The sequence below is a fragment of the Acartia tonsa genome, chromosome 4 (genome assembly GCF_053477335.1).
Source record: "Acartia tonsa isolate MP-2025a chromosome 4, ASM5347733v1, whole genome shotgun sequence".
NCBI lineage: Eukaryota > Metazoa > Arthropoda > Copepoda > Calanoida > Acartiidae > Acartia > Acartia tonsa.
In genome coordinates this window covers 32,585,033-32,607,300 of record NC_137263.1, presented here as the reverse complement: position 1 = coordinate 32,607,300, position 22,268 = coordinate 32,585,033, and the positions used below count along the sequence as shown (strand labels likewise).

Below are 22,268 nucleotides of genomic sequence, written 5' to 3'. Positions count from 1 at the left end.
TAGCTGCGCTACTTATGGTCATATTTGCTCTTATTAGAAAACACTACTATCTTTTTCTTCCTAAGCCATTATTAATTCATAGGAAACAATCCATATCTAATAATGTATGGACCAGGAAAATAAACTTTTACAAACTTACATAAGGAGCAATACAACCCCGTCCCCGTAATCTATTTTTTGATATCTTGGGTGTGATTATACACCTGTGGGGATTAACCATTGTTTGGCAGACGCGAGTTCGCCGCGTTTTGTAAAATGACCAAAAACTATTTGAATTTTGGGTTGCGACTTTCATTTTCAATTTTCCTTCTAACTTGTATACATATATATATACCTGTTACATTAATACTTAAAATTTTTTGTTTAATATTGTTTATTTTAAAACATATTGCTGAAAATTATACTTTACACCTATGAAATCTATGTAAACAGTTTCTAATGATTATGGAATAAATTAGTATCATATATTTTCTTAATTAATTACATGTAGTAATAATATTAATGTACAAAAATTTAGGCCTTCAGAAAATATCAAGAAATATAAGCAAAGTTCGATATCCGCTTATTAAAAAAAATTATAAATAAAGATAAATTGATGTTCATCCCCAATGATGGTTCACAAAAATACCCCTTCTCCAGATTACAACTAATGGTTGGAATGTTTGAACACTAAACTAAATGAACCAACAAATCAAATTTGCCAATATTGTTAAGCCAATGAGTAAGAAAACGATATTATAAGACTTTGGGGACTAGTACAATAAACAGCCCAATGTCCTATACCTCCCTGAAGAAATATCTGTCACAGATGATAGCAACAAATATCGAACCCTAGAATTATGATTTTTAGATAAATATACAGATTTGTATACAATATCACATTAAATAAAGTATATTATGGAATATTTATATTTCTACCATTTGTTTAGTCACTTTTAAGGAAGTTTTAATCTTTTTTATGGTTTTTTCGAGCCATATCTCCTAAGTGAATTGATTTGTTCAATCATCAGCACCTTCCCCCTCCATCATATACTACTAGAAAATTGTAGACTAAACAGCTTGTCCATTCAAAGATCTTTCTGGACATACACAAACATTCTGCAAGAAATATTTTTGAAATTAAGTTATAAAATTACTAATATTACTAATAAATTGAATAGTTAGAAAGTTACTGTGAATGATAGACAGACCGTTTTGATGTGAAGGCAAGATGCGATGCCATAAGGCCCCCTCCCACTTCCCTTGTTTTGAAAGTAAATGTAAATTAAGTAAAGGGGTAGCTTTTCGTTTATTTGTTTAGGGTGGGTTAGGTTATATTTGGTAGGCCAGCAGGTTTAGGGTGTGCATGTATAGGCCTCGCAGTTTTAGGGCCACTCGGAAGGGTTCAGAGCTCGAAAGTCACCCTGAGGGAAGTATATGATTATTATAGTTTATTTTTGTCTTCAGGTGAAAGATTGGAGGGCCGGCAGAACCTGACGTACCAGAGCCTGCAGAAGCGTAAGGTGGTGAAGATGGTGGTGATTGTGCTGGCCGTATTTGTTATCTGCTCCTCTCCCCTCCAGTTCCTCATCTACTCCACGGCTATTTTCAATAATGACTCACAGGTACCTGACCGTGTTTAAAATAATCATAAGGCATAATTTATTTACAATTAATGACGACTTTTAATAAGATTTTAATTAACTTAATATTGAGATTCTGCGATTGCCGGAAGGGTGTAAAGTATACCTACCACCCTCAATTAAGTTTCTTTAAAAGGGTATTAAAAAGTGCTAGGTTTATAATAAAAATTTTCGCAAAAAATATATGACCTATAAGAATACTTACTCATGGTTGGTTTTTTATTAAATGAATAAGTTAGGGTACAATGTATGGCACTTTCGATATAAGTAAATGATAATAAACAAGGATGACAACATCCATAAAAGCGAAGCTCTGAAACAGTAGGACAAACGGACATTAACACTTGTATAATGTCAGAACTGAATAATCAGAATGCGAATGTATAAGAGTTAAAGCAAAATTGTAAGTAAATTTGTTGAAAAACTGCTTGATACAGGATAATGATTATGGACATACTTACATTTTTAGGACTTGATTATAGTGTTGCTTCGTTTATAATATTGTACTTTGTTGTCCCAGGAATCAGTATACCAAAAATCAGACCAATCGGATAATTAGGTCACATACAAATTTGTTAAAAATGTAAAAAAAATCAACATGTTTAAAATGAACGTACGGACATTCTGGTAATGATTATAGAGTTGCTGCGCTTTCTAACTCGTACCTAACTATTACAGTAATCACCATGCAAAATTTGAAATCGATAGGACAATTCTAACATGCCTAAATTAACGAAAAAAGCTATTTAAAAAAGTAAAAAAATCAAAATGTTTAAAATGGACGTACGGACATTTTGGTAATGATTATAGAGTTGCTACGCTTTCTAAATCGTACCTAACTACTAAAGGAATCACCATGCAAAATTTGAAATCAATAGGACAATTCTAACATGTCTAAATTAACGAAAAAAGCTATCCGTGACGGACGGACGGACGTACGGACGGACGTACGGACGGACGGACGGACCGACCCTAATTATAGAAAAGCTTCGCTTTTAAAAACCCATAGAATGCGATAATAACTTCAGAAAAATCGAAGAAAATAGTTTTCATACTTAATTAACGTTTTTAAGTTTTTCTTCAAAAAGTTTAGATAAGATGCCTTTAAAAGTCGTCTATGATTTTGTCAGGGATAAAAATGTAACTTTAAAATAAGAATTACAACATATTTTTTCAATTAGTACAAAGTAAAATTTTGAACATTTTATTGATCAGTATATTTTTTAAAATGTGAAGTAGAAACCTGAATATTTTATCATGAAAATTGTGTTATGATTTGATTGTCTGCTAGATTACAAGAAAAAAGATACTGACAGTACTTGTTGGTTCTTTAAAAAAAATTAGGTAGATTACTTTCAGAACCCCTCTTTTTGCAACGTTATTTCAATAGAACAGAGCCGTAGTCTTAGTGTACTCAATATCTAGACAGCCAACCATTGTTTTAGAATTGTTCAATTTTTTAACTTCTGATAAAAACAGAATTAATGGTATTTTTGTAAATATTATACCTCCAAGAAATGGCTATACTTCCCAATCATATGTTGTGTGATATTTAAGAGGAATTATTTTGATATAATGTCATTAAAATATTCGTTGAAAAAAGTGCTATTCTAGCTTATACTTTACATTTTAATGTGTATGATAATTCAAATAAAAGATAATGAAGATTTATATTATATTTAATTGTTATAATTATAAAGAAAAACCTGGAAACAGTAAAAATTGACTTTATTTTATTGGGGTAGGGAAAATTTTGTCAAATATTTGAATAAAAAAACAATATAAAACAAAATAAATTATTTTTAATATAGTCACAAAAAGGCTTAATGAGTTTAGGAAATATTTCATTCACTAATCATGTCATTCATTTAAACTCTATTACACAGAATACAGTGTAAAAAGATGTTCTCGTTTTAATTTTAAGTAATTTCAAATGCATTTTAATACCTTTTAATGATTTATTTTTTTGAAACATCTTTTTATAAAATGTTATTGATTTTTGAAGTTATATGTTAAAATGTTTTTAAATTTTGTTAACATTTTGTTTTAAATGTAGAAAATTGGTAATTCTAAACATTCAAAAAATGATTTTATTAAATTTTCATCACTTAAATTGCATGTTTGATGAAATTTTCAACTGATAATTCAAGAAAAATCGTTTAAGTTTTATTATATTTTACTTTGAAATGTTAAAAAAATATGATTATGGTCAAAAATGTGGAAGTTCTTTTCCTCAAAAAAAGACCTAAAACATGCAAATTAACACGTGTAATGAGATTTTTTTTCTTTTAGGTTTAATTTTAATTAATTATTGATATTTTTTGTAAAAAGGATTTTATATAAAAAGTTTTAAAACTCGAGTTATGTAGTGGTTCTAAAAAAGGTTGCGAATTTATGCAATTTTCTTGCAAAAAAAATTTTCTAGGATTTTAAAAATAGCAAAGGGTGTTATTAGACGTACTTACAGATACAATTGCTAAGTCATTTTGGCCAAACACTAAAATAAAGTTTTTACATCTGAGGGTCCAACCGTGTACTGTACAGGAGGACCGTATCTGTTCCGCTGTTAGAAAGATCTTTTAGTACAAATAGTATCTTATTAAAATTAACCTCCTAAAACTTTTTTTAAAAGTACAAAGTAAATAATAAAGAAGAAGTTATAGAAAAGTTATAGAAAGAAAGAAAAATGGGTGAGATATCGAATTTACATTAAGATAAATGGAAAAGAATATTTTCTCAAAACAAACATTCATTCTAAAATTAAATTTTTAGTTGGGTATTTGGGTTAGTTGTTTATTTTAAAATCAAAGCATACTACATGCAGGGTTTGTACAACGGTTAGCTATTTCAAACCTTGCATGGGTAATCATAAAACAATAATGTATAATTTTAAAAGCATAGTAATTAGGTGCTTTTACTCATTGCTATAAGTTGATCAACGAACACACTTCCTTTTTTCTTTCATTTTTTAAATAACATTCAACCAGCATCTACTGGGGCAAAGATCTTCTAGCATACAACTGACTTGGCTCGTCGGTTTGTCGGCATGCTACAAAATATGTAAGCATTTTTAAAAAGATTTCGTGATTATTTATTCCTAATTATCACATATTCTTCCTCTCCCTTCTTATGATCACTAAACATCTGCTCTATAACTCACTTTATCCGTTATTCCATTTATGATTTTATTTGCTTCACAACTTATGGATGTTGTCATCCTTGTTCAATTCATATAATTTTTTTTTAGAGTTTGTTATCGAAGGAGATGAAATTTTGGTTTGAGTTTATGTTCTTCTCTCACAGTATGTTGAATCCTGTCATATACATGGTATTCTGTGAAAACTTCAGGAATATAAATTATTCATTACTAGTGACAGCGCCCACTGCATCTAGGGGCTCTGTATTGCAGGAAAAAATCTATTCAACCTGATTTAAATTTAGAAATAAAATAGCCTAAAACATCTCGGTCAGGGATAAGGGATAGGAAACCTGGCCATAAATTAGGTCTCGGCCTGGTTTTGAAAGGGATCATGCAACTTTTACCATTTGCCTAATTTAATGACCTTACTGGCGGACGGCTCATATTGGCTACCGCTCTAAACCAATAGTGTTCTGTGACAAGCCCAAATTACAGATGGCGGAAATTTTAGAAGCAGACAATTATAGAAAAAATAATGATTTCGTCTGCTACGAAAAAATAAATATAAATGGTGTTAGATCACATTAGTTAAATTCTTAAATCTGCTTAGAGTTAAACATTAAAAAAGGACCACATAGAAAAAAACAAAAATAACGGGATTATTTTTTTGGAAAGAAGGTAGCTACGAATTTTCATTTGGTAGTTTATAAATTAGATGTTGTATTTTTAATTTTAAAAATTTAGTACGGAGTTGATACAACACCTTCACCCTAATTTTTGTACAATACAACACAGTACAGATATATCATTACATTATATCCAGTATAGTTTCCAAAGAACTTGATAGAATGTTACCCAAGTGCATATTTTTTTATTTATTTTGAATTTTAATTAGCAATGAAATTTTCAAATAAAATTTTTACTCATTAATAAAAATGCAAATAATATAAACTAAAATCTGTCTGAGGGAAACCCAACGATAGCTTTCTGACAGTTCAAATTACCAAAGTAAAAGATAAAAAACTTTGGGAGAGAAAAAACTTCATTTTAACAAAAGCCATTAATATATAGGTTTATAAAAAGTTATGTTTTTTACTTTAAACTAGCTACCTGAATTTGTTTCTATACTTTATCTACACACACACACACAGCTTTTTCATTAGCATTTTATACGAACCACTGCGCTATCCCAAAACTGGTTCATTAGGCTAGAAATAGGCCTAGGCTTGAAATAGGCCTGAAATAATATTTTCCTACGTTTCCCATCCCTTATCCCTGATCTCGGTATGTGAGGAGTCCCTGAAATGGAGATTTCAATCAGTTCAGTTGATAGCGGATCATAATAGACAAAACCCACCCTTTACATTTCTTTGTTTACCACCTTAAAATTGTAAACCATCCAGTAAGTTTTTTTAGACCTGGAAACAAAAATAATAGAAATAACATTACTACTTTCGCCTTAGTATAAACAAGGATGACAGCATCCATAAAAGCGAAGCTCTGAAACGAGAGGACAAATGAACATAAACACTTGTATAGTGTCTGAACTGAATAATCAGAATATAAATGTATAAAAGTCGAACGAAACAAAATTGTAAGTAAATCTGCTGAAAAACTGCTTAAATACAGGATATTGTATAAGGACATACTTACATTTTTAGGACTTGATTATAGAGATGCTTCGCTTATAACAATGTACTTTGTTGTCCTAGGAATCAGTATTCCAAAAATCAGACCAATCGGATAATTTTATCACATAAAAGTTTGATGTTAAAAAAAGTTTTAAAAGCAACATGTTCAAATGGACGTACGGACTTTCTGGTAACGATTATAGAGTTGCTTCTATTTCTAACTCGTACCTAACTCCTACAGGAAACATCATTCTAAGTTTGAAATCGATAAGACAATTCTAACATGCCTAAATTAACTAAAAGAGCTATCTGTTACGTACAGACGGACGTACGGCCCGACCCTCATTATAGAAAAGCTTCGCTTTCAAAAATAGCTTTTTTTGTTCAAAGTTACAAAAATAAATGAAAGTATGTTGCCAATAAATTTGGAAATATGCTCTAAATATTTAGAAATATTATTATAAATTGTTCACAGATTTATGGACAAAAAGATTAAATTCACATCTTACCATCGATCAAAGCTCTTGAAAGCTAGAGAACAGAGAAATATGAATTTAATGTAAACTGTAAAATGTATGAGCATAATTTGAAATGTATTTTAGCTTGACTTTAGAAAAAAAATAGCGAATTGTTGTAAAGAGGAAGATTTGAAGAGATAATCGGCGGCGGTTTGTTAACTTTGATGCGGCTTTAGCAGCAGATTGTCGAAAGAAATAAAAATGCTGCCGTTTTAAGTTTTTACTTACATCTGCAAATATCAGCCGTTTTTATCGCTAACAAATAATGGTGTAGCACTTTTCCGGGTATAGGAAAATCATATTTTAGAAGTGGCCTATGATTTTTTTCTACAAAACTAAACTATACGTCGGTATTCATATCCAGTTTAATCCAGTGGAAATTTATAGGATTCGAAGCCATAATTTGATGTTCTTTCTCTCACCAAAAAAAACATTTACTATTTATTTTAAGCAGTTTGAACTGAACAACACATTTGATAAAAAAAGTAATCCTTTATTTTTATATTTAGTATGAGTTTCTTCTCTTTATTATAAAAATATTAGACCTTTTTTCCAAACTTTCTAATCTTCTTAAATATGAAAGGGTAATTACTACTTAAAGTCAGCTTTAAAAAATTTTAATATTTAATATCAAAAATAGAATCTCAGTTGAGGTGTCTGGTACCATCGATAATTTTTATGGTTGCTGGTGTCACTTTCAAAAACTTACCCCCAATCCCTCTCTCTTCTTTCCACTAAAATCTCTATCTCTAACCCACGGCATATAAAAAGGTTTCTTTTCATAGTTTATAACAAATTATCATCTTTTTAAATGAAGAAATTATAAATATCAAGAATAAGGTTGAATTAAAAACACAATTCAATCATTCTTGTCATATCGGAAATAACTTGTTTCATTAATTTAATTTTTCTCTCGCAATATGTAGCGTTGTGTTTTAAGATACCCCTTAATTTTCTACCATTTATTGTTCTCTGGAGTTTGGTTGCCTCATGGGTATTTATAAATCTTTCACTTACTATACAATAGTCTCGTCTATAACACAAGGTCTGGAACAAATGTAAGATTATTCGGTGTTGATCCATTTTTATCAACTGTGAAAACAAATTTCAGAATTTATGCACATTTAAAATAGGCTGTACATTTACAATAAATAGATGTTTTAATCCTAAAATTATTTTCTAATTGTAAGGAGGCAGAACATAGGGAAAAACCATATCAAGCCTTTAATTTTAAAATAGAATATACTTAAACCATCCTTGAACCTATGTAAAAGCTCCCATTAAAAGGAGGACTCAATCTTTTTAGTTTTTATCTAAATATTAGGCTTCAGACTAAAAAATCTTATTAAATACTAACCTATGTAATAGGATTCTAGTAAAATGTATGTATCTTGTATATAATTAGTCTTTTCAAAGATTTTTTTGGGGAAATTAAAACTTTGTAATAATTCATTAAAAATTTACATTTTCCCTGTATCATAATATATCAAATTTCTGCTAAAAATAAAGTTAAGATTACGTTTATTTAAAAGATTATTCTGCTTAAATTTAATGACGTTGCTCAAAAGTTTTAAAGGTTTACTTTATTTTATTTTCTCACATTTTTCTCCAACAATCTCTATTCTTTTTATAGATTTCAATACAAATTTAAAAAGATATGGTAATTCTAAAAATGTGTGAATCTCGGCATCTCTAACTCTGATTGTCTATTGATTACATTTTCCTTCATTATTCTGAAAATCCAAAAATAATCTGATTTTAAATGCATGACCCTTACACTTGAAATTTAGTCAGGGTATGGTCTTTGAAAGAGATTTTACTGCTGTCATGAGTTTGATGAAGCAACAGTAGTTAAAATGTCAATACTAATGACTTTGTCCGTCCATGGCTCGGCCGTCTATCGCAGCTTCCTTCAATCGCACACGTCCTAATCGTAACTTAACCGCCAATTTTAAATTCAGCCACAGCCGCGATTGTTCCAGGATAGTTTAGAATTGGTTCAATGTAGGTTTTAGGCTATTTTGTACCATCACCCTCAAAGTGATAAGGCCCTTACATAAAAAATAAAATATCTATAAATGGGAGGGGTGAGCCACTAGTAATGAATATATTATTTTACAGACAATGTTTCAAGAATATTCTATTCTGTACAAATAAGGAAATTCACAGAGACGAGAGAAATTGTAAGTATGCTTCTTCTTAGTTTATGTAGCGCTGCAACTCTATGAATAGGGCATGTTCTTGTGCTACATTAAACTAAAATAATAAGATATCTACAATCTTAAGGTATCTTACTAGATAAAACAATCAACGAAAAAATGATGTTAATCTAATTACTTACTTGGTACGTAGGTCTTATGTAATGCTCTGTTTCTTAGGCTGCTTTTTAAGATAATTAGCTAATTTTTGTGAAGATTTTTATAACTATGAGCATCTGCTATATAACTAACTTTGTCCATTTTTCCGTCCTTAAGATTTTTGTGCTTCATTGCTTTTATCCTTGTTTAGTAACGAAGTCTACTCTGATTTTTTAAATTTTATTTTGTGTACTGTTCTTTTATTAATCAAAATGTAGCCTGTAATTGCAATTTAACTTTCCAGATCTAGTGAAGTTCATGGTAAAATGTTCCTGGGATCGATAATCTCGAAATATCTATGTTTAGCTGCCAAACATCGCACATCGCATTATGCGGTACGATAAGCCTTATAATTTATATGGAGTAGCCAAGATCCAATTATGCACAGGGAAAACTTGACTGAGAAAACAATGCACAAAATGAGAACTTTTCGCGCATTTGGCCGTTCGTTATTAATATAAGAGTTCATAGATTTTTTGGAGATAATTGATACAGTGAACATTTTACCATGAACTGCAATAGATCCAATTTTTTTGCATCAAGCAAAATAATGAAAGAAAAGCATTTTACTTTTTTTTAATTATACCCTTCACCAATGGATATAGAATATATGGGAGATATTGACAGTGAAAAATTTGTCGTCAATTTAGTTTGCTAATATGAACCTCATTTATGTTAAGTTTGTCATTCAATAAGAGGGGGGAGGATGGGATAAAGATGGTGGATTGGGGGAATTGTTATTTTAGCCAGCTGCGAATATAACTTTATCAGAGTATATGAAAATCTGTTGCAACATCCAAGTAATATAATATCGATTTCTTCCCTTTACTTGCAAAAGTTTCAAGATTATGCCAATTCCTTCTAAATCTTATTTTACTTTCCTATAAATTCACTTGAAAAAAAATAGAATTAAATCTCAATTCTGTTGGGATGGTTCAGGGTTCTGTTGACATACAATTATGTCGATTATAGGTCGGTAGATAAGAGTAATCATTGCTGACTTACTATCGACATGCCATGGAATAAGGTATTCAAATTATTGACATCATTTACATCGACTATTTGGCTTTTCATAAAGATATTATAAACATGTTGATTAAATTATTATACAACCACCAATTATAATGTAAAAATTAGATTTAAAAATATTTAATTCTATAATACATTTAAATAAAATACCTAATTCTAGTATAAGCCAAGATAATATAATAAAAAGCAATATAACAAATGGATTCTAATAAAACTGACTGATTTTCAAGCTAAACTGTTTTGTAACTTGACATATTATTGAAGAAGATTTTAAAGCCTAACAAAAATTTATGGACGGATGGACGAACGGACAAGTATAAAATAAGAAATGATTTGCTGTAAAAAAATGAAATTCAGGTTCGAGTTTTTTCTGAGAGGACTCAAAAACAAGGACAACGAATTTAAAAGTTAAGCAGCAGTTTCAAAATCTAGAATATTATAATCATTATCTCGAAACCGACATAATAAGAAAAATTTAAAAATCAATTAAAAGCCTTTAAATCTCTGGACTTTAAATTGAATAGCATATTATCTTAAAACAACTTGCTATGTTTTAAAAGATATTAAAAAGTATAATATCTTTTTATAAACCAACTGATGATTATTTAAAATTAAACAATGAAACAATGTGTATTGGACAAAAAACAATTTAAAAACAACATATTTAAATAAACTGTGTTGATCACTCTATGTTACATAGTAAAGATAAATTTCTAATGTACTTGAATTTAAAGAGTCAATTCAAATTATAAAGAAGTATCACTTCTATAACCAATGTTTGTTGATGGATTTTTTCTGATTATAATTTAGAATTGAGAATAAACAAACAAACTTAAACCTGAACATCCAATGAGTAAACATTACACAACAACTATTTTATCAATAGCATATTTTCATTTTGATAAAGCTACTATATAATTTGAAATGTCCATAGGGCATGTACGACTGACAGACTGACTCTAAGCTGAATTAATGTCAATCATGGATAAATTTCATAATATTAAAGCATTTAGATATATAAATTGTTTCATAGAGGACACAAAACGAGTTTAGTTAATTAGTTACTGTATTTCATAAAAAAAACCTACTTTATAAACGAACTGACCATTAAATGAGTTCCATGTTAGCAACCTAAATTGACGACAATCTTTCTCCCTGTCCTAATATCCACGTATATACTATATCCATTGTAATAAAATGATCATATGATTATTAGCTACCTGAGTTTTCATGTAAAGTATTGTATGTCAGTGAAATTGTGGTTGTCCCTGGAGATTGCGCAAATTGGATATCAGATTGTTTTTATCCGGAACATTTTAGCATTCATACAATGTTGCAAATAAAAATTTCTCTTATAACTCAAAAAATATAATTGTATCTATGCAAGTCCGCTTGTTAGCCTTCTAAATATCTATCAAAGAATAAATTTTATTAACTTAGTTAGACTTATTAGATAATGTTTAATTGGTATAAAGGTAGATTTTTATTTCATACCATTTAAAAAAAAATTTAATGGCATTTAAATTTTTAAATGCATAGTTGAATATAAAATAAAATATACTTCAAGCAATTAAGTTTAAAATTTGTTTTTTATCCTTTATTGGGCTATACCTCTTTTTTTTTGATCGCGAACCATAATGCTACAAGACGTTTGGCATACTGTGCTCTCCTAACACTTGTCTAAACATATAATCTAACCTAAACTCACCATAAAAAAGAACTTTGTACTTTGTAGTCTACTTTTGTTGAAGTAAATTGATTAAGTCATTTTTTGGACATTAAATATGTTTTTTAGTTTTATGTAGAATTAATTAACAAATTTTTGCCCTAATTTTTGTAAGACTAGAATTTACCTCAATAATTCTTCCTAATCCTTTTCCAAAATTTGGGAATCTTAAGAGATAAGACAATGGAAGATGTATTATAGTACACCCACAATTTGGACAGATAGAATTACCCCTTTCGTAGTATTAAAAGTATTTCTTGTAACAACGGTTGTTTGTATCACAAACCAAAGATTTGGTTAGAGTCCACAAAGCTTTTATAGTCAACGAATGAGAGAATTTGTTTATAAAACAACTTTTGAGACTAGTAAATTTATACTCCAGTGGCACTATTCCCATCATCCCTGCAACTATTTGTTCTAATCTAATCCAAATTCCAATCCAAGTTCTACCATTCCTTTGTAGAGCTACCACTTTCTTTTAAAGTACAATCTGTTATCATTAAGATGAGTAAGAACAAATTCTGTTCTATAATCGATATTTTGATTACTTGGATGTTGCAACAGAGTTTCATGTACTCTGATATAATGATGCTCTCAGTTGGCTAAAGTAACGATAACATCCACACTCTTTATCCCCATTCCCTCACTTTTTACTTGATGATTGAACTGACAAATAAATGAGGTCCAAATTAGGAAGCTAAATTGACGACAATTTTACCTCTGTCAATATATCCACGTATAACTTATATCCATTTGTTCTACCAACATAAAAGATTAAATTTTTCAAAAGAATTTATGCAGACCTCCCTCTCTACTTATCTTTGTAAGTTGTCATCCTTGTTTCTGTCGTCTGCAGGCCACCCTCTCTACTTTTCTTTTGATTTATCATCTCTTTGCCAAGTTACAAATAAACTAAATAACATTTTTATGTATTATTTTACTATCATTATTGGTAAAATGAAATGGTCGGAAAAGTGGTGGGTTCGAATCTCTACTTTAACAGCGGAACAAAACAAGATGTAGTGGGACAAAGTGTCTAAAAAATCAGCCATGTGACGTCATAAAAAAAGGGAGAAGTGGGGCAGAAAACCCCTAAAAAATAGATGGATAATTCCTTCTTTTTTATGACGTCACATGGCTGATTTTTGAGACACTTTGTCCCACTACAAAAAGACGCCAAAAGTAGTACCTACTGCTGCTCTGTCAGATACTCAACAGATGGTGGGAATGCCATTGCCCAAAACAGGCACAATTCGTTACCATGCACGTTTTTATATTTATAAGTTACCATATATTTCTACCTATTTAGATCTGTATTTCAGTAACGCTTTATTGTTTTCGCGTATGGCTTCGAAACCGATTATTATACACTGGATTAGACAGGTTCTCAGCCTTACTGAAAAATCATGTATAGCATCGTATTTTAGACAGTTTCAACGAAGTATATTGAAATAAAAAGCTTAAAATTAATACCATTTTTATTAGCCCGGGCCTTCGATTCCTCGTGGCTAATGTAACTGATTTTATTATTACAATTTTTCATTTAATATCCACGGAAAGCTGTCTGTAATTTGTTATGAGAAAGCCAATAAATATATTTTTATTATATAGCGTCCTTCCAGCAGCGTGTAACCTGGAGGTCCCAGCAGGCAAGCAAACGTGGACCAGGACATTTAAATAATCTTCATGCTACAAACGAGACCAGGTGAATATTCAATTTCATAAACTTATCTATATAATATGCTAGAAATAATGATCCTAATGAAGTATATCCTGTTATAAAAAGTAACAGGCTGTGTGTGTGTATTTGTGTGTAGCAAAGGATTTCGCTGAACTGATATTATGGTCCTCGCTTACAATGAAGCTTCTCATAGGTCCAGGAGAGGTTTATAATTATTTACATCCTCTTTTCATTTGCAATCACCACAAGAAAAAGTAACTTTTTCACCTAAAGTTGAAAGAGAAGGGCTGACTTCCGCTCCTCTCCCACCCTTCTTTTAAGTGCCCCTAGATGCCTATTGGGCACTTATTCTTTAGGAGTAAATATTTAGCTTTTCAAAGGGTAGCCTGAAATTCAATGTGGCAATTTATTATTCGAAAGGAAAACATATTTTGCAAGAAGTACATCTGTTGTACTTTTGACGGATGTAAAAGTACTAGTCCCTATTTTCCAGGAATGGAGGAGAAATTGGTCTATAATTATAATGGTACCCAAAGTTTTCTAACAACGTTATCTTTTTAAATGACTATAAAACTTTTATAAACATGACAATTTATCGTCTATTGCCCTATCCATTCAGATCCCTGATATTTTTTTAAAATAATCAATATCTGCCAATGAAAAACAATTTATTTAAAATCTGCAATTTTACCAAGGATGTGCACTTACATAATACAAAAACACTTGATAAAAAAAAAGAATTATGTCTGTCTGTCTGCTAATCTGTCATTTAAGCTTTTTAATAAAAATCTGGTTTTTTTCAGAAAAGATTGCATCATTCATAAGCTCCTCCCCTTCCCCCAAGCAAACCATATTTTTGTGTCAGCATATAGTGCCTAATAAAAAATGATATCTTACAATACAAATGAACGATGATAGACCAGTATACATTTTAATTGACCAATGGTAAAATATATACTGGTCATTTGTATAGTATGGCGTCACTTTTTGTTAGGCTGCTTCTTTTTCCGAGCTAAAGTATTTGAATTAAAATATCAAATTTTTATACACAAATGGATATGATGTGTAATGTTGGAAATTTAGGGTTATTTTTTTCTTGGGAAGGGTTCTTTGCTCGCTAGAAGCTTTTAAAGGAAAGCACCAAAACACTCTTATTCATAAATTCAATTAAAATAAAAGATAAGCAGGTGAAACAAAGTTTTCTTGAATATGGTGTACTTAGTTTTCTTTGTGAATAGAAAGTGCATTTATCTGTTTTAATGGAAATTAATTTAATTCTCTTCTAATCTAACACATAAATTCTTTTCACCTTAGTAATATTTTAAGCTGGTATTTTTGAAAATAAGGCTTTAAATCACTCTCCAACCTTTAACACGAAAAGTGTGTTCTATAAACCTAATTTTTCTTCGTTTATGTGGGTTTGTGTGTTGTCAAAATGTCTGTACATGTATACATCAAATTGTATCTACATTTTTCTGAATATCCTATTCCTTATCCTTAAAGAAAAAGGATATTGTTTGTTTGTTTGTCTGTTTGTACCGTAGGATCTCGCTAACTGCTAAACCGAGGGTTAACAGGGTAGCTTTTCATAGGTCCAGAGATAACTATTTTAGAGGAGGGCACCAGCACCCTCCCAAGCGAAATCGCCCCTAGAAAAAAATTACCCCTCCTCCCCCCCCCCCCTCCAAAAAAAAACCCTACCACACAAAACATTTTGTTTGACTAGTCTAAAATGAAAATAAATGTGTTTTTTTTTTATTCAACTCCTCCCTCCTAGCCGCTAGTATAACATATAGTAACAGTATGTCAGTGAAACATATTTTTCCTTTTTTATTTCTGGATAGATTATTAAGATTTTTGCAGTATAGTAATATATATTGAAGTCATCAGCAAATATATGTATTTGTCAGCCAAGGTTTTGAATCTTTTAGTTCAAGGTTCTAAAACATGAAATCATGAATCAAAAAAAGGCTTTAACACATATGAAGATATGATACGGTAATATTTTTAACTTCAAATTTTAATTATAATAATTATCAATTATCTTGTTGTTGCTGCGTTACTTATGAGTGTTATTGTCCTTGTTATAACAATAATAAATGTAATATTACAATAGAAATTACTAATGTATACTATAAATATAAATATATCATCATGTATGATTATTTATATATCTACCTACTCTTAAAAATCGTGGAAAAAAATCATAAAAACTTTAATAAATAATTAAAAAAACAAATACATGATAGAATTTATGTCCCTTATATTCAAGTTTATTCCTTAAAAATCTTAAAAACAAAGTGGGGGTGGACATTTTTATCATAAAGTTGGGTTTTTTAAAGAAAGAATATTTAACCCTTTTTTGCAACTACTTAACACCCTACCTAATATTTTAACTACATTCATATAAACAACCTTTTTTATTTACAAAATCAGTATTTACCCAAAAATATATTTTTAGCAGTGCATATACTTTCAAGAATGATTCACATTTGTCTGATGTTCAGGCTAAGAACTTAAGATGCAAGGATAGGTCTACTCAAGTTAAAAGAAAGGTTCATTTGAAATTTGTTTAATCTTAATTAGTTTAGATTGTTTCATTTTGTCGTTTGAATATATTTTCAACAGCTGGTCCAATCAATCCTTGCTTTTAGATACAATATATTGCTTGGTCTTCTTTTAATCTTTTTTAAAAGCGAATCTTTTCTATAATTAGGGTCGGTCCGTACGTCCGTACATAACAGATAGCTTTTGCCGTTAATTTGGGCATGTTAGAATTGTCCAATCTATTTCAAACTTTGCATGATGATTCCTGTAGTAGTTAGATACGATTTAGAAAGCGTAACAACTATAAAATCAATACCAGAATGTCCGTAATTTTCTAAAAAAAAATTTTTATGTAATAATATAATCATTCGATTGATCTGATTTTTGGTGTACTGATTCCTATTACAATAAGGTACAATGTTATAAGCGAAGCATCTCCAAAATGTCCTAAAAATGTCAGTATGTCCTTAAACAGTATTCTGTATTTAAGAATTTTTGCAAAAAAATTTACGTATAATTTTTTCAAAACTTATATATTTGTATTTGTATATTCAGTTCTGACACTCTACAGGATTTAATTTTTGTCTGTCATACCGTTTCAGAGCTTCGCTTTTATGGAAGCTGTCATTCTTGTTTACAATTGTTATTGGGTCAAATAGACCGAAGTGTATCTGCTCAACAAAAAAATGCATATTGTAAAATTATATTCTTTTTTATGCAATAAATTTATTATATCAATAAAAGAAAGATATAAAAAACCTACCCTTTTTTTGTTCAGGAATGCTATAATCAAGGACACATTTTAGTAATTATCTCATTCATTAGGTTAAACTAAGACTTTGGGTACTCTTTATAAATATTGATTGTTTGGTTCGAACCTTACAACCAATAGTTTAATAACAATTTATCATCATAAATAAATCATGCATCGTCTTTTCCCTTAAGATCCCTGCTTTTTTTGTAAAAAGTTTTATTTTTCTACACCCTACATTCCAAAGTACAGAAAATAAATAATAATTTGAGAAATATTATTTTCTTTATTTAGAGTGGGCAGCCTAATAAATTTTATAGGATAAATCTACATCCATTAAATAAATTTGTGGTTTTTAAGTCAATAATAGTAAAATTTTGTATATGGATGAAAAGATTGGTGCAAAAAGTAACCTAAATCTTATAATTGTGTATGGGCATGTTTTAGGCTATTTTTCTCAAATACAGCCTCAGAGATATCCCTCCCCGAAACATAAAACATAACAATGCTAGCGGCTACAATCTTAGAGGTCTCTTACGGCACTTGAGGTATTTGGAGGTTGAATTTGACCCTCCCATTTTTACTTTGGTTTCAAAAAGAAAAACTAATAAGTTTTAGGAGAGTGTTCATATTTTTTTCGGGGTGAAATCGACAACCTCCCATTTTCAATTTCAACTTTTTAAAGGAGAACCAAATCGGTTCGGCGGTTAGCCGCGGTCTAAGACAAATCTATTTGGTATATCTGTAAGCTTCTAAATTGCATGGCGATTATTTAAAAGTCTTGCCAGCTTAAGTCAAAGAGTTGCAATTATTAATAGTTGGGTTTTTCTATGGCAGTTTTTAGGCTTGAAAAATAAAACCATAATCAAAAAGAAAATAGTAAAAGTTTTTGTATAAATTGTAAACAATTTATCAACATACAAAATATATACAAACATTTAAACAAGGAAAAATATTTCCCAATTAATCATGGGAAAACTTTGTAAGGATTATTTTATTCTTCTCTTGAAACAGAGAATGAGTTTATTGGGTTGATTTGGCTGTAATAGACCGTATAGCAACTTCGCTTCTTCTTAAAGAGGACAACTGACTAACATTTTGTAAACAGGATAGTTTAGATGTTTATTTTATGTAAAAAAAAGGTTTAGTAAAATAATCGATATATTATTACTTGGATGTTGCACCAGATTTTCATTTACTCTGATAAAGGGATGCTCGCAGCTGACTAAAATAACGATACGCTTAGTACCCCATCCCCCCGTCTCCTACTAACTGACCAATGAATTAGATCCATATTAGCAAGCTAAATTAACGACAAATTTTCTTCTGTTAATATATCCACTTATATCCTATATCCTTTAGTAAAAGCTAGAAAAAATATTAAACTTATTTTATTTTCCTAATACTATTATCCATAAAAAATTATTAGATTCACCGCTCTATTTTACCACAATCAACACAATAATCTCACAGTAAAACCTTTGTGTTGTGTTTTTATATTGGAATATAAGACGGATGGACATACGGCCTCCCTCAATTATTCACGGTCTCTTCAACATTCCCGTCAGGTTTATGTGCCCAGTTTTCTGCTATTTTTTATACATTATGTGTGTGTGTGTGGATGTTAGCGTGTGTGTGTGTGTATGTGTATGTAATGTACTTTTATGTATGTATTGTATCTTGTGTATATGTTTTGAAGTAGAGTAGCTTCTGTATTATTAGGGTATGTCAGTACGTCCGTTGGTCATGCGGCTAGCAGAATAGTAGGTGCGCTAAATAAAGAGCAAGGAATCTACAACAACATGACATTTACTGAAACATTATTGTATTACTATTATGTGAAATTTTGCTTATTCTGCACTACTTATGGGCCAAATTGTGTTTTGAAATATGGCTTTACTAATTTGAGTACAATATATTAGTTGTACTATCATAATTTAGATTAATAAGTGTTAAAATACTCATTATTAATATAATGTGTTTATACTTCATATGGGCGAGGTTGCTGTCTCATTTGGGTAATAGGATGAAATAGTAAACAACATAAATACAAACACTATTTGTGTACACGACTTTTAACTACAAGTCCTTACTGCATGGTAATGTGTACGTTTATGGGCTAAGTCTTACTATTTTTGTCAGTTGTCTGACCTAACAGCTATAGTTATAATTTTATACTAGTGTGACGCGGTCCAGATTGGAACCCGAGTATGTAAAGATTAACATACTTAATGATGATTGACTAAATTATCCCTTCTTTAGATGAAAAATAATGGTAGTTTGAAGCAACCAATCAAAATTTGATAAAAGAACCGAAAGTTTATAATACAACGAATGAGAAAACGAGGTTTTAAAATCTTAGGGTACCAGTATAATATATAGTCCAATGACCCTTCCCTTCCTGCCTGTAGTAGTTGGTCAATGGACAGAAAATTTATTTAATTCTTTAATTTCAGAAACAATATTGAGCTGAAAAATTTGAATTCCATACGAAGAACCTCGGGACAGCTTCCAACAGCTCTTTAAACAGGAATATTAACAGCTTTCATCAAATATGAACAGCTTTTAGCAGCTTTGGAGAGTATTATGAAACATTTAAGTGCTAGAATACATTAAGAAGTAAGCTCCCAATAGTTTAGAACAAAATTAAGCTGTTAAAAAGCTTTTTAAGATAGTGACTTTGATTTAGCTTGTGAGAGATAAACATGCTTTCAGCTTTTAGTAACTTTAAATTGTTAACAAAAAAATGCTTTTAAAAGTCAAAATATGACAAAAATCGTGTTCAAAAATCAAAACAAACATTACAAAGTATCATTTAAAATGTGAAAAAAATATATTTTAATAAATTGTAAATGTATGTATATGTAGTAATTTCGTAAAAATAACAAAACTGAAAAAGTACCTTAAACAAATAAATTTTTCTGTAAAAAATAAAATTTAACATAATATAGTATACCGTCTCATATTTTTGTGTATTTGTGAAATTAATAGTTTTTAAATGATTATTAAAAAAGATGTAGGTTACAAATTAGCCTCGTAAAAAAGTGAACAAAGGATGATAACTTGCCAAAGTAGCGAAGTAAAAAAACTAGTAGTATAGAAATAACTAAAAATGAGGTATTTGATATTAGTATTTAGAATTTAATAAAAGCGTTTATAACTGACATCATATTAAATCTCATCTTAAAAGCAAATTGTTCCATATTTATGTCAACATTATGCCCATCTTTAAGCATTATTTATTACTATGAACCAAATTTGTTCGCACGACGCAATTCAAATACTTACATTGTGACATTATCTTTTGATGATGAAAAATATAAGCACATAAAAATACAAGCACAAAAATTGATATGTACATTGTACAAGTTAATAACTGAAAAGTAGCTGCGCAATTATATCACAAAGTGGTTTTTTTTACATGCATGATAGCCTGTTCTATAAAGCCTAGTATTCCTCACTATGTATATGTATGTTACCCAAGGCATTTTGTTTATATTATTCTCTCTTTTTACCCATTAGCTAGGAAGGAAGGGAATATTTGATTGCAATTTACGTTCAAAGACAAAATTCTAGACATGTTCTCTCATTCGTTCAAAAAAATCTTTATTCGTTGGCTGAAACTAACAGTGCCTAACCTTTTCATCTTTTATTTCAATCTACAGAAGAAGAATTTATTTATCATCATTGGGGATGTACACCAATTTGTCGTCAAAATTTGATGCGTGTTATTTTCGTAGGCGAGTTTGTTTTGGTTATATTAACCTGTAAATCTTTGCTTTTATTGCCTCGTTTATAATGAGTTATTGTGTAATTTTTATGAATCGTACAATTTTAAAAGCAACATTTTTTATTAAATGTACAATATCTTAACTTGTAAAAAATATAAATTTATAAACTGTATTAATTGTGTTTTTGATGCTAGAATAGTTATTTCTCGCATCGTATTATAAACGGCTTTCCGCGGATATAGAATATACATTGTACAATTATAATATTAAAACTAGTTTTAATCTTATGATTGTACATTTTTATGTTCGTAGAAAGCTAGATATAATACGATGCTAGACATAGTTTTTTCGTATGGATGAAAACCAGTTCCTATCCACCGGATTCGAATGAATACGAGAATAGTTATTTCTCGTATCGTATTATAAACGGCTTTCCGCGGATATAGAATGTACAATTATAAGATTAGAACTAGTTTTTTTAGCCCCGTGGTGCCGAAGGCACCGGCTAAAAAACTAGTTTTAATCTTATGATTGTACATTTCTATATTCGTAGAAAACTGGATATAATACGATGCTAGACATAGTTTTTTCGTATGGATGAGAACCGGTTTCTATCCACCGGATTCGAATACGAGAAAATAGTTTAAATTATTATGTATGTTAATAGCTATTTACCGCATCGTATTATTAAACTAGACAGCAATCCTCGTATATTAAAATTAAACATTAAATATAAAGGCCAGTTTTTTTAGGAGAAAATAGCTTAACACTACCACATGAACAATAAGTATATAACCTGAATTGTTTAAATTCAAATTCAAATATTTATTGGGACAAAACAACATATATTATACATTTAATATTCATTTAGTATAAATGGTAACTACATTGTATTGAAATTTATTAATAAACTATTTTTTGTAAACAATAAATACTATAGGTTTAACACAATATAATACAAGTATCCAAGGACTAAAAAAAAACGCCTAGGGGCGGTGTTTAGCCCGATTGGTTCTATGGTTACCGAGATCTTAAGCCTTTGACGGACAGACAGACATTGTTCAACTTTGTACTATAGATATTATATAAATTATGTTGGCAACTTTCCCAGAAATAAAAATTGATTGGTCTAACTGCTCTTTCTACCTTTAATTAGAAAAATACATTAAATACACTTTTATAACATTACTCTTAATATCTAATTATTTTCATATAAGAGTGATGTTCAAGTTTTACATGAAAGAATTTGCCTATTTGTTTGAATCACAGAGAATTATAGGTTGCATGCAGAGAGTAAGGGAGGGGACAATGGGCAATTAATTCAATTTAAGAGTTTTCGCTGAAAGACCATGAATTCCAGATTTATTCAGAAAATATTAAGGAAATTTTAAAGGCTGTGTTAATAAAATTTAGAAAACAATAAAATAAGAAAAAAGTTCCAAGAAAAAAAGCTTTCATTTGAAAATTAGATTACCAGCATATCAGACTGACGTAACCATTCTGTAATTAATTACTAGAAAAATCTCCCTGGAACCC

The 22,268-nt window shown here is 29.8% G+C and overlaps 1 protein-coding gene across 1 annotated transcript in view; it reads left to right on the top strand.

Moving 5' to 3' along the window:
- LOC145318300 (orexin receptor type 2-like) overlaps nt 1–20,902 on the top strand; it is an 84,861-nt gene extending 63,959 nt beyond the window's left edge. Inside the window, exons 10-14 of the mRNA XM_080159610.1 lie at nt 1,447–1,604; nt 4,870–4,970; nt 9,032–9,093; nt 13,634–13,727; nt 19,458–20,902. Coding sequence (XP_080015736.1) covers nt 1,447–1,604; nt 4,870–4,970; nt 9,032–9,093; nt 13,634–13,727; nt 19,458–19,527 — 485 coding nt within the window. The 3' untranslated portion in view covers nt 19,528–20,902. The remainder of the gene's footprint in view (nt 1–1,446; nt 1,605–4,869; nt 4,971–9,031; nt 9,094–13,633; nt 13,728–19,457) is intronic.
- The last annotated feature ends 1,366 nt before the right edge of the window (nt 20,903–22,268 follow it).